The sequence below is a fragment of the Lutra lutra genome, chromosome 7 (genome assembly GCF_902655055.1).
Source record: "Lutra lutra chromosome 7, mLutLut1.2, whole genome shotgun sequence".
Lineage (NCBI taxonomy): Eukaryota > Metazoa > Chordata > Mammalia > Carnivora > Mustelidae > Lutra > Lutra lutra.
The window spans coordinates 126896695-126910433 of NC_062284.1; the positions used below are offsets into that span (position 1 = coordinate 126896695).

The following is a 13739-nucleotide window of genomic DNA, read 5'->3' on the forward strand; positions in this document are numbered from 1 at the left end:
ATCTCTATGGATCAAAAATGGGATAACTACAAATAAAACTTCACATCGTTTTATCACAGTAAAACCATTGACAATCAGGGTCAAACAAAATCTTAATAATTAGAACTAAAAAAGGCAGACTACCCTCAAAAAAAGCAACAAAAAGAAGTCACAGCTTACTTTGTTTCTAAAGGGATACTGACATCAGGCATCACTTGAAAGATGTGAATAATAAAGAACAAACACAGAAAAAGTTAATAGAGCTGGTTCTGTCGCTAACTTGTGTGATCTAAAGTCATTTTATACTTCTAGTCCTTTTTTCATGTTACAGTTTAGATTTGAGTTTCTTAATATAGTTTAATTGTATTCAGAGCTTACCATACGTGTTCACTGTATGAAATTTTTGGTCTACTTCCATGTTAGATTTAGTTTTATTTTACTTATGTATAAATGATGCTCAGGGTAGACCTTGTTTTCCTGGGCCTTCTCTGTGTATTTTTAGTAGGCTGGGTCCTGTAGCTAGTGAATGCTCAGGCAGGATGGGATCTTACATATCCCAGCTTAGGGAAGCAGGAGACAGTATAGAAATATTAGCCTCCCTCCTACTCCCCGGAAATGAGAACAACATTAGAGGTGCATTCCTGAAATTTTATTTCTTTTAATCTAGACTGTGTTATTCTTGATTCTGCAGAAGAGCTAAATCCAAATAACTGAAATGAGAAAGGATTTGCTCATTTGTCATTCATATTCTGTTTCATTTGTGCTTTCTCTTCTACTGGGGTACTTTTTTCTGCACAGTTCCCCAAGGAAACCAAATTGTTCTCTCCATAAGTGGTGGTCTACTATTTATTTCTGGCTGAATTTAGGAAACCATGTCCTTTCAATCATTTGTTTTGACATTCTCTTTAAAGAGTTATGGGTAACTTGTTCTATGGATCTATGCATTATTTTTATTGTGTTTTATTTATCTTTGGATAAGATCTCTAGATCTTAAGTTGCCCAGCAGTTCAGGGTATGTGGATTTTCCTCAGCTTTACTCGCTTGTTACTTTGGGTTTCAGTTGTATCCTCTTCTCAGGTCTGTAGCTGTGTACAGCTCTGGATGTTATTCTTTGTAGTTAGTGTCTTTTTACTTAATTTAGCTCTTTAGGTCTAAAAGTTGTCTCATATCCCCTGCTGGCTGACTCCTTAATAATGTGAAGAGGGCATTTGGACAATTCTTTTCCCTAGTATGTATTAACAGACTGATATCCACCCACATAGTTTTCTGGGATTTGAAGTCTTTGAATGAATGAAAAGGATGTTCTGATATGCAATTGGACAATGCACATTATTTTAATAGCAGCAGTTACTGTGATAGCTGGTTAGTTTGCCGTTTGTTATAGACCTGGGGCTTCTGAAGGAATATTTAAAGGGGAGGAAGACTCTCTTTCTTCTCTCAGATATATGGCGAAGTATGGGTGGCACATCAGTTAGACATTTAATCTGGTTTTGTAAGCCCTTAGGTAGTAGATCTGTTTTTCACATTCTGCTAATAGATGGAATAGGTAGCAAGAGATGCTACTTAAAACCAGATGTTAGAATTGGTTCTGAGAATATTTATGTTTATAGTTCTTTTTTTTTTTTTTTTTTAAGAATTTATTGATTTGACAGAGAGAAACTGTGAGAGAGGGAGCACAAGCAGGGAGAGTAGGAGAGGGAAAAGCCTTTCTCCTGTAGAGCAGGGAGCCTGACACGAGGCTCGTTCCTAGGGTCTGGGATCATGACCTGAGCTGAAGGCAAATGCTTAACGACTGAGCCCCTGGGCACCCTCTATGTTTATAGTTCTTACCTTACTCCAAATTTTTTCTGATACAATTCTCCTTGGGAACTCCGATTATTTCAGAAATAGCTTAAAAATCTCTTGTCTGTTTGTATTTATAATTGTTTAGAGAGAATAACTTTTCCTTCATTATATTCTTTAGTTAAAAGAAAGCTTGGAACAGTCAATAGGCCAGCTGCGGAGTCAACGTTTATTGAGAAACTCAGGAGGGAGAAGTATTTCTGTTACCAGTCTGACTGCGAGTGACCTTGATGGTGGCACTGTGACAGGTAAACTCTTGAGATGTCTTGAAAACTCTCTTTTTGTTTTACAAGTATTTCTGAGGTCCATATTGAATACATTTAATCTTTGGAGAAATAGGACCCGTATACAATATCATACAAATGAAGTTAAGAAGAAGCAGTTGTCAGTGATTTTATGGTGAATATTTTGAAATATGTTCAGTGGGACTTTGTTATTACATTTGTTCTCAGACTCCATAGACTACATAGAGTTTTACTTGACAAAACTTGAATTTAATTTTCTGCCTCTAATCAAAATGAATACCCAAATAGGATTTGCTTTGTAGTGTACTTTATAGATGAGAAGTCTCTTCCCAGCTTCATAGTTTTTCAAAATTCTGGTTAAGAAATAGCCTATGATGCTTGTTAAGAACAGGTGAATTTTATCTTTGGTGTGCAGCTGGAGTTCAAAGGCTAGATTAAAGATGTAACTCTTGGTTGGCCTGTGGTTATTCTTAATATTTTCCTACAACACTGAGATCACATTTGAATGGAAAGGACTTAGAGTAGAAAATAACAGAAAAGTTTGCAGTAAAGAGAGGTGATTTACGAAGAAGTGAACATTAGTAGCCCACATTGTTAATACTGCTGTTGATTATGATAAGGATTAAAAATTGGATACAATTAGCTATTTTTAATGTATTGATTTTTAAACAGTGTTCAAATTTTAGATTACTTTGTTGTTTGAAAATTGCTTTATTGGTATAAAGTTATATTTTAGAAAGACAAAAATTATTTTTATTTGCCAATTTATTATTTTTAAATAAGGGAAATACCATATTACATCTTTGAAAAACATAGCAAGTTAAAACTTTTGATGTTTTCTATCTCCAAGTTATTTCTGTTTCTCATTTTATCTGCTTTAAGAGCAAGATTTGTGCCACTTTTGTGGCCCTAGCAAGATAGTTGGGAAATAGTTTGGGTTAGGTCCTGTGTATGTATTTTCTGAACAAAATTTTAGATTGTTTCTTCTCCTGCATGTTTTATTCTCTTTTTTTCCTTTCATCTCTAAAGAGAGCTCCCGGTTTCCACCTACCTCACCCCTCAAGGACTATGGGGATCAACAGGGTACTAAGCGAATTAGGTCTAGAACTGGTGTCCGATTTGTTCGGGAGCCTGACGACATGGGCCAGGTACTTTATATTATTCTGTAATCTGTGTTTGATCTTTTTTTTTTTTTTTTTGAAACCAAATAAACTTTTATTTTCAATAAATAATTATCATTTATTTTGAATTTTGTAATGGAGGAGGATGTTTCATGGAACATTTAAAGGTGAGTTTAGCTGGTCATGTTTTTGTTTCCTTGTGAGGTGGCTCATTCTTCTGTAAGCCCTGTTAAGTCAGCCACTTTGTTTCATATAAACAAGTTAGTCCCTGTGGTTAACCTGTTGATTTTTTTTTGGGGGGGGGTGTTTCTGATTGTTACATCACTGATGGAGCTAATTAATAGAAGCAAGAACTTTTATACTTTTTTCATATATTTCATGTATCCACTGGAGATTTTGGGTGTATTGGTTTTACAGATATATTTCTTTTTTTTTTTTTTTTTTAAGATTTTATTTATTTATTTGACAGAGAGAGATCACAAGTAGGCAGAGAGGCAGGCAGAGAGAGAGGAAGGGAAGCAAAGCAGGCTCCCTGCTGAGCAGAGAGCCCGATGTGGGACTCGATCCCAGGACCCTGAGATCATGACCTGAGCCGAAGGCAGCGGCTTAACCCACTGAGCCACCCAGGCGCCCTACAGATATATTTCTTTTTCTGCTTCTTTTTTTTTTAAAGACTTTATTTATTTATTTGACAGATAGAGATCACAAGTAGGCAGAGAGGCAGGCAGAGAGAGAGAGAGAGGAAGGGAAGCATGCTCCCCGCTGAGCAGAGAGCCCGATGTGGGGCTCGATCCCAGGACCCTGGGATCATGACCTGAGCTGAAGGCAGAGGCTTTAACCCACTGAGCCACCCGGGTGCCCCTCTTTTTCTACTTCTTTAAACGTCCCTATAAGAGCTGGAAAAAATGTTTCTTGTTGCCTAGGGTAGCTAAATTGATTAGGTAAGGGCTAGAGGATGTTGCCGACTTTGACATCTATGTTTTGGTGGTTTTAGGATCGTGGGCTCAAAGTTTGTCAGGATACTCGTCTGTAGCTTTTACTTGTTATAGCATAAGAGAATTAACAGAACCAAGTGCATGAGAAGACACCTTGTAGGAACTTCTCCTTCACTGTGTAATTTTTTTTTTTAGTAGGTGCAACTTTAGAGTGAATTATATGGTGAAGCCCGGAGCTAAGAACAATATCCTACTATGATTCATTGACTCTTTCATTCTGTTTATTTATTGCTAGTGTTCTGAGACAGTGCTTGTGCCTGGAAACAGGAATAAGTAAAAACCTTGCCTTTTCATGGAGCTTGTAATCGGGGGTGGGGTGCTAGTTATTAATAAAATAAGTACACAAATACTCCCTTAATTGTGAGCTGAGTTGCATGCTACATCAGAAAGCATAGGGCCATGGGAGTGTGTGGTAGAGGGGCTTTCCCCAGTCAGGGAAGGTTTCTTGAGGAAACGCTGATGGAACTGAAACCTGAAGGTTGAGTGAGTCATTTTAGGTAAAACAAATTCTTTGGCAGGAGGGAAGTTAGCACCTCTGAGCAACTTGAAGAAGGCCATGTGGCCGGAGATATATGAAGGGCCAAGACTGTGCACAGCCATGTATGGAGGTGACAATTATTTTGAAAAGATCACTCCATCTCTAGTGTGGAAAAATGGAATCCGTGTAGGCAAACCAATTAAGAGGATATTGCTGTATTGTGGATGTGAAATGCTAGTTACTTGGATTAGGATAAATGGAGTTGGAGAGAACGAGGTGGAGCAGTAGACTTAAAAGCTATTTGGTGGGTAAAATGAAAGGTCTTGAAGATCAGAACACCATTTGGGGAGGGTGGGAATGATTGAAAAGGAGGCATCAGAATCAGAACCTAGGATTCTGGTTTGCAAAACTGGAAAATCATGGCAACACCCAATTTCTTTTTTAACTGTTCTTCCTGATTTTAAGTCTCTTAAGATGATCCGTAACTCCACATTATCTGTGTACTTTCTTAATGCCCTGCTCATCATTTGTCATTTTGTTTGCATGTCTATCTCCTATGTTAGATTCTGAGCCCCTTTTTTCCTACCATAATTGGTGGCACTGATTAGTTGCTCAATGCACATTTGTTGAATCAATTTGTTGTTTCTGCAAATCTCTATAACTTACATTTTTTTATAAATTATAGTATACACATACATATATAGTATACATATTTACAGTTAATAGTATAATAATTTAAAGAAAAAGTCATGTAACCACTACCCAGGCTAGGAATTAGAGTATTATCAATACAAGGGCTATCAACTATCCTGACTTTTATATTAATCATTCTCTTGCTTTAAAAACAAAACATTTGTACTACTTATATCTTGTTTAGTATTGCCTGCGTTTAAACTTTATATAAGTGGAATAATACTTTATGTCTTCTTTTGCTACTTTTCAATTGATGTTATGTTTTTGACATTCAGCCTTACTAGTGTGTAGGTAGGTTTCATCATTTCATTTTTACTGCTGTATTATATCCACTGGGAGAACATATCACAATTTATTTATATCCATTCTGTTCTTAATGGACTTTTGGGTTATATTTGGTGTTTCCATTATGAACAGTGTTGCTTCAAACATTCTTATACGTGGTTCCTGGTGCAGATTGGCAAGAGTTTCTCTGTAGCATGGATTGACACACCATGGCATGGAACAGAGTTCTTGTATAACACAGCTATGCTCATTTGTTTATGGCTACTTCTGTGCTAAAAGTGACAGCATTGAGTAATTTTAACAGAGATCACATAGTCTGAAAGCCTGAAATATTTGCTGTTGTATTATTTACAGAAAGTTTGCTGACTTCTTTTTTACTGGGGTATCTAAAAGGATCAGAATTACTGTACTATAAAGGATGTGATGGTTTATATATAAGAAGTTTTATATAACTTTAAAAAAATGTTTTTCTTTGGAGAAATATTTCCTTCAGAATAGACATATGTTTTATTATGTGTTAATAACAGTATAAAATTTGGGCATTAGTGCAAAAAATAAGTTCTTACCAACCTCAGTGAATCTTCATGGAAGAATTAAACAGAATCCTAAATGGATGACTATGTTTTGTCTTTACCAGCTTCATGCTTTTCATCAGTCCCTCCGAGACCTCAGCAGTGAACAAGTTCGGCTTGGAGATGATTTCAATCGGGAGCTTGCCAGAAGAAGCCGGTAAAAGCAGAATAGGGTTTTTGTTGGAGGCATGAGTTATTAGAAGAACACATTAAGTTCTGTAATTGACATGTTTACATGAATTTAAAAAAACAGTGCTGTTTTTATACCAGTATTTTAAAATTTATTAATAGAACAGTTTAAAAATCCTTTAATTTTAGAATGTACCATGAGTCCTTGTTAGAAAAATTAATTTCATATATTTTTTAGAGATTTTTACTTATTTATTAGAGACAGCGCATGCTCTCAGGCGTGAGCAGGGAGAGAAGTGGGAGAGGGACAAGCAGACTCCCTCGTGAGCGGGGACCCTAACGATTCAGGGCTTGATCCCAGGACCCTGAGATCATGACCTGAACCAAAGGTGGATGCTTAACAGACTGAGCCACCTAGACGCCCCTAATTTCATTTTTTTTTTTTTTTAAGATTTTATTTATTTGTCAGAGAGAGAGGAGAGCGAGCGAGCACAGGTAGACAGAATGGCAGGCAGAGGCAGAGGGAGAAGCAGGCTCCCCGCCAAGCAAGGAGCCCGATGTGGGACTCGATCCCAGGACGCTGGGATCATGACCTGAGCCTAAGGCAGCTGCTTAACCAACTGGGCCACCCAGGCGTCCCTAATTTCATATTTTTAAGAACACTTTAACTTACTCTACTGAGTGTTGCCATTACAAAGAGATGCATTGTGAGACCTTAGTAAAGAGGTTGATTTGCAAATACATTGGAGGGGGTGAGAGACAGGCAGAGTCCAATCTGATATTTTAGCTTTCAGTTGAAATCCTCAAAAGTGAGTGGTTTATATCTGAAAGGTCTTTGCAGTTTTATCAATTCTGTGTCGTCCCCCAACAAGTATCACTTTATTTAAAATTTCTTCACTGTCTTTTCATTTTCATCATCAGCAGTGACTGTTGGTTTTCATTTGGAGGCTTATTTTTAAAAGAAACCAAACTTTTTATCCCTTCTCAAGAGTCATACTCTATATACAGCAGTGATGAGGGAACAACAAAGCTGAGTGGAAGTTTCTTTACCAAGTCTACTTGCTGACTCCCATTCCATCTAATAGAATCATTCCATGCATGTTTTGTGTTGCTATAGCAAAAAGGGTGAAAGCTATAGTTGTAAATCTGTGATCAACTGTAGTCTGTATAATTCATCTGCTTTTAAATGAGGAAGGCAGGGAATTTAGTAATAAGAATTAAATACCTTAACTATTGTTCCTACTACTAATAGTTAATATTATTGAACAATTACTTCATGCCAGGTAGATCTAGGTTTAAATTTTACAACAACCCTAATGAGGTAGTCATTATTATTTTTTCCAATTTTTGGATGTGGAAAGGGTCACAGAGAGATGAAGTAATTCAATTTGCTAGAGTTTAAATGGAGGATATGGTCTAATCAGGATTCAGATGTAGGCATATGGCCCCAAGAGTATTTGCTCTTTACCACTTATAGTACCCTGTGGTTCAAGATTATTTTCATATAGCTGGTATGAGTAAAGAAATTAAGTTCCTGATGTCTGAGATATATTGTTGAGCTGTATTTATTATTATTCTTTTAAGCCAGTAAGGGTTAGTTAATTTAAAACTAGGTATTTAGTTTTGACAAGTTGATAAAATGAGCAGAATGGTGTCAACATCGTAGTAAAGTATGTTCTTAGATTGCTCTATTCTGTGGCTTTTACATATTTGAAGAAAGGGTATAAATTAAGCACTAGGAACATGAATTTTTAGGTATTTGTCCTGTAAGAAGACAAAGTGGAAGTTGTAGAGATGATTTACTTATTTAGTTTAAATGATCATTTGGCTGTGCAGTGGTGGACTGGGAATCTTCTATCTGTGGGCTGGTACGGTCTAGTAATAGTTTGTCTGACCCAGACGCAAGTGTGAGTGAGTCAGAGAAACTTGACTTAAGCCAAATTAGGAGTCAAATTTCTTGTGAAACCTGGTGACTTAATTTTGTGAATTAAGATTTTAGGATCCCATTCTGCTTTACTTGTACCGCAAATGTAATTCCCAAATCAGCACCATTGACATCAACTAAGGATTTGTAGAAATGCACATTCTTGGGGATCATTGCAGATCTGTTGGTTCGGCAATCCACCCTAAGTCCTCCAGGTATTTCATATGTTGGCTAATGTTTAAGAACCACTGCAGTAGAGTATTATGTAATAACATTATTATGTTGTAAATTTAACTAATTGTATATATTTTCTCAAACAGCCAACTTAAAATATTTTTCTTTCCCTAGGTCGGATGCTGAAACAAAAAGAGCTTTGGAAGAATTGACAGAAAAATTTAATGAAGCCCAAAAACAAGATGTGGTAAGAACTCTTTGTTAAAATAAATAAGTAAAAAAAAAAAAAAAAAAAAAACCAAGTAAGTGATTTCATATGCAGATGGTAGTGTGGCTGGGTTTGTCATAATCATAGTGAAGTTTCATAGATTTTAACTTTTTGGGCGATATATGTCATTTTGTCTAAAATCTGTTCTTGTACTTCTTATAAAATATTCATGAATTTGGGTATTATAGTTTTTAAATGTTTACAGTGATAACAGGATAGAATTATTATTTGTTTAATTTTTAGAGTTTCCTTATGAATATTCAAAAGAGACCCAGCGATTCCATGGCTTTTGTTAAATGATGTTTGAAATACGGAATTTCTTGGTAGTGACTCTGTAGCACTCTACATTTTTTAAGTATTTTTAGTATTTTCATTTCACAAGCATGTATAATCATAATTGCTGCAAAGACCTGGCTGTCTGTTGTTGTTTGACATGATGCCAATTGAAAATACCCCTAATTCTCAAGTTTTATTTATCTCAAACTCAGATTGTTGACAGTCATTATTCGTGTTTTTTTTAAAATCACTATTCTTGATGGAATTAAAGTGAAAAATGAAGTACATACAATGTCTGTTTCTTTGCATCTTCAGTTGCATCTCTGTTTGCTTTTTTAGGAGAAAAAAAATCAATAGCAATTGTTAACTAAACTTGGAAATTTACCAACTTCAGGAGCAATGTGTATTTATTTATCCCAGAGTACCTTTTGTTTTTTTTCAAGACCAGGAATGGTAGCAGACAGAATATTTTTCTTAACATGTTTTATTCAAACTGAAAATATAGGCAGATTTTTTTTTTCTGTAGTTTTTATTGTGTTTGTAGTCCCTTACATAGATATGTTGAGTTTTTTTTTTTTAAGATTTATTTACTTATTTGATAGACAGAGATCACAAGGAGGCAGAGAGGCAGGCAGAGAGAGAGGAGGAAGCAGGCTCCCCGCCGAGGAGAGAGCCCGATGCGGGGCTCGATCCTAGGACCCTGGGATCATGACCTGAGCCGAAGGCAGAGGCTTTAACCCACTGAGCCACCTAGGCGCCCCAGATATGTTGAGTTTATTTTGGAGTTTGAATTCATTGGACATATATGCTAAGAAATGGATATCCTCTATTTTCAAAGAGATTAACTTAGTTACTCTACTTGCAGTGAAATTTGCCCATTTCAGAAATTTGAATAAACATCTGGCCTCATAAAAGCATATTCCTCTTGTGCTTTTGGTGCTGATTTCTTCGTGAAGCGCCCAGAAAGATGAAGATATAATGTACTGTCTTCTGTTGAAATAGAAAAAAATCTTTGCAGTCAGTATCTGATGATAGGTCAACTGATGCTGTTATGTGATCAGGAAATGGGATACTTTTTTTTTAACATGAAATTCTAGATTTTTCAAAGCATACTAAGACCTTCAGTTTAAGTTGTGCCAATCTAAAATACTTTAACTATCATACTTCAAAGAAAAAGTGTTTTCTGAGGTTAACGCATTGGAACCTATTTTAGTTTATTGCAGTGGTTCACACCGCAAGAAGTCTATGCCGTTGTCTGATGTACATACTATCTAAACAGGAACTGAACACGTACTTTGAAGAATGTAGCTCCCAGATCCTTTATAACTTACTAAATGATCTTCTGGCTCTTCTCACATAGTCTAGAGTGGAACCTGTCACCTGGCAGCAGAACCTGCTGGAGCTTTATCTTTTTTAAAAAAAATTCTTAATTTTCTAAATTTGAAGGTGTAGTTAACTTACAGCAAAGTACATGGATATAACTCAGTGAATTATTACAAGGTGAACAGGCCCATGTAACCACCACCCAAATCTAGAAATAGAACATTACCAGTGCACAAGAAGCCTCCTCATTCCCTGTCCTAATCACTACTCCTCCTTTTTTGAAGATGAATATTTTGACTTTTTACCCCATAAATTAATTTTGACCGCTTTGAATTTTTACGGAAGTGGAATCCTATAGGGCATGGTTTTGTGTGTCTGTTCTTTGCTAATCCTTAAGGTTATGGTATTTCTAGGTGTTATGTCAAGTACTTCCAGCTTGTTCATTTTTATTGCTCTTTAGTATACCATTGTATGGATTTGCTGCAATGTATTTTAACATGATATTTGAATTATTTCAAGTTTTGGGCTATTACAAATAAGACTGCTGTGAGTAATCTTATTCATGATTTTAGTGCATATATAAATGCATTTCTGTTGGTATGTAACATATAGTGTAATTCCTACATGCCTTCATCTGGTAGATACTGATAAACAGGTTTCCAAAGTGATTGCATTAATTTACATTCCCACTGGCAATGCAGAAGAATTCATGTTGCTTTTCATCATTTCCAGTACTTGGTATTATTAGTCTTTCAATTATAGCCATTGTGTTAGGGGTTTATAGTCTCTCATCATGGTGTAATTTGCATCTTCATTATTACTAGATGATGAGCATTTTTCACATTTTGTCTTTTCTAGAGTTTCTCATCTTTTGGCCTGATATGGGCCTTATTTATCACATCATTGATATTTTTCTCCAATTTCCAACGGAATTGTCTGTTAGGAATACACTCCATTCTATTTTTTTTTAAATTTAAATTCTGTTAATTAACATATAGTGTATTTTTTTTTCCATTTTATTTTATTTCTTTTCAGTGTTCCAAAATTCGTTGTTTATCCACCACACCCAGTGCTCCATGCAATACATGCCCTCTGTAATACCCATCAACAGGCTCACCCAACCCCAACCCCGTCCCCTCCAAAATCCTCAGTTTGTTTCTCAGAGTCCACAGTCTCTCATGGTTTGCCTCCCCCTCCAATTTCCCCCATCTCATTTCATATAGTGTATTATTAGTTTCAGAGGTAGAGTTCAGTGATTCATCAGTCTTATATAATACCCAGTGCTCATTACATCATGTGCCCTCCTTAATGTCCATCACTGAGTTACCCCTTTCCCCCACCCCCCTCCCCTCTAGCAACCCTCAGTTTGTTTCCTATAATTAAGAGTCTCTTATGGTTTTCTCCCTGATTTCATCTTATTTTTTCTCTCCTTTCCCCTATGATACTCTGTTTTGTCTCTTTAATTCCATATATGAATGAGATCATATGATTGTCTTTCTCTGATTGACTTATTTCACATAGCATAATACCCTTTAGTTCCATCCATGTCATTGCAAATGGCAAGATTTCATTTTTTTTTTGTTGGCTGAGTCATATTCCATTGTATATAATATACCACATCTTCTTTATCCATTCATCTGTCAATGGACATCTAGGCACTTTTCATAATGTAGCTGTTGTGGACATTGCTGCTATAAATATTGGGTTGTAGGTACCCCTTTGAATCACTACGTTTATATCTTTGGTAAATCCCTAGTGGTGCAATTTCTGGATTGTAGGGTAGCTCTATTTTTAACTTTTTGAGGAACCTCCATACTGTTTTCCAGAGTGGCTGTACCAGCTTGCGTTCCCAACAGTGTAAGAGGGTTCTCCTTCCTCTGCAATCTCATCAACATCTGTTGTTTCCTGACTTGTTAACTTTAACCATTCTGACTGGTATGAGGTGGTATCTCACTGTGGTTTTGATTTGTCTTTCTCTGATGCTGAGTATTTTTTCATGTGTCTGTTGGCCATTTGTATGTCATCTTTAGAGAAATGCCTATTCATGTCTTCTGCCAATTTCTTGATTGGATTGTTTGTTCTTTGGGTGTTGAGTTTGATAAGACATTTGCAAATATCTTCTCCCATTCTGTCAGTTGTCTTTTCTGTCAGTCAACAGAACTGTTTCCTTTGTTGTGCAAAAGCTTTTTATCTTGAAATCCCAATCGTTTATTTTTGCTTTGTTTCCCTTACCTTTGGAGATGTGTCTAGTAAGAAGTTCCTGCACCCGAAGTCACAGAAGTTGCTGCCTCTGTTCTCCTCCAGGATTTTGATGGATTCCTGTCTCACATTGAAGTCTTTCATCCATTTTGAGTCTAGTTTTGTGTACGGTATAAGGAAGTGGTCCACTTTCATTCTTTTGCATGTGACTGTCCAATTTTCCTAACACCATTTGTTGAAGAGACTTTTTTTTCCATTGGATATTCTTCCCTGCTTTGTTGGAGATTAGTTAACTATAGAGTTGAGTGTCCATTTCAGGGTTCTCTATTTTGTTCCACTGAACTATGTGTCTGTTTTTGTGCCAGTACCATGCTGTCTTGGTGATTGCAGCTTTGTAATATAGCCTGAAGTCTGGAATTGTGATGCCACCAGCTTTGGTTTTCTCTTTAAGAATAGAAATCCACTCCATTCTTGTTGGCTATTGGCTATTTTCTTTTTTGAGATGCGAGTTTGCTTCTTTTTGCCTACTTTTTTTTTTTTTTTAATTCGGTGTCTTTTCATTATTGATTTGTGGGAGGTCTTTCTTTTATATATGAGCTCTCTGTCAGTTATATGTATTGCATTGTTGTCTCCAATTATCCAGAGCTGTTTCATCACATTCTTAAAACTCTCTTAATGAGGTCTTCTGTCGAAATTTAATCTAGTTCAGTTTTCTATCTCTTCTTTTGTGGTTATTTGCTTTTTTGACCTGTTTAAGAAATTGTTCCATTTCCTCAGACCATGAAAATATTTTCTTATAATATTCTAGAAGCTTATTATTTTACCTTTTACATTAAGATCTAATATCTACTTGGAATTGATGTTCAAGGTATGAACCTACATTTTATATGACATCTAATTGATTTGGTTTCATTTATTGAGAGAACCACCCCTTTGTTATTACTTTACAATCCTTTCTTAGTTGTAAATCAAATGTTCATATGTGCAGACATTTGTTTCTGGACTTACTCAATCTTTTGGTTCGTTTGTCTATTCCAGTGTCCATTTTGCATTGTCTTGATTACTGTTGTTTTATGATAAGTTGTGATATGGTATAGTAAGTCCTTCCACGTTGTTCTTCAGGTTTATCCTGTGTATTCTTTCTCTGAATTTCTGTATACATTTTAGAATTAGCATGTGAAATCATTAAAAACCTAGGATCTTGATTAGATTACATTGTATCTATAGGTCAACGTG

At 36.0% G+C, this 13739-nt stretch overlaps 1 protein-coding gene across 11 annotated transcripts in view; it reads left to right on the top strand.

Annotated features, from left to right (window-relative positions):
• The window catches only part of CEP128 (centrosomal protein 128), a 404915-nt gene that overhangs the window by 34535 nt on the left and 356641 nt on the right, over positions 1–13739 (top strand). For all 11 annotated transcript variants that reach the window (XR_007128480.1, XM_047735544.1, XM_047735551.1 and 8 more), the window contains 4 exons: positions 1943–2069; positions 3096–3214; positions 6276–6367; positions 8612–8684. Coding sequence is in view for 10 of the 11 variants with exons in the window: in XM_047735544.1 (XP_047591500.1) it covers positions 1943–2069; positions 3096–3214; positions 6276–6367; positions 8612–8684 (411 nt within the window). In the remaining variant the exon portion in view is untranslated. The remainder of the gene's footprint in view (positions 1–1942; positions 2070–3095; positions 3215–6275; positions 6368–8611; positions 8685–13739) is intronic.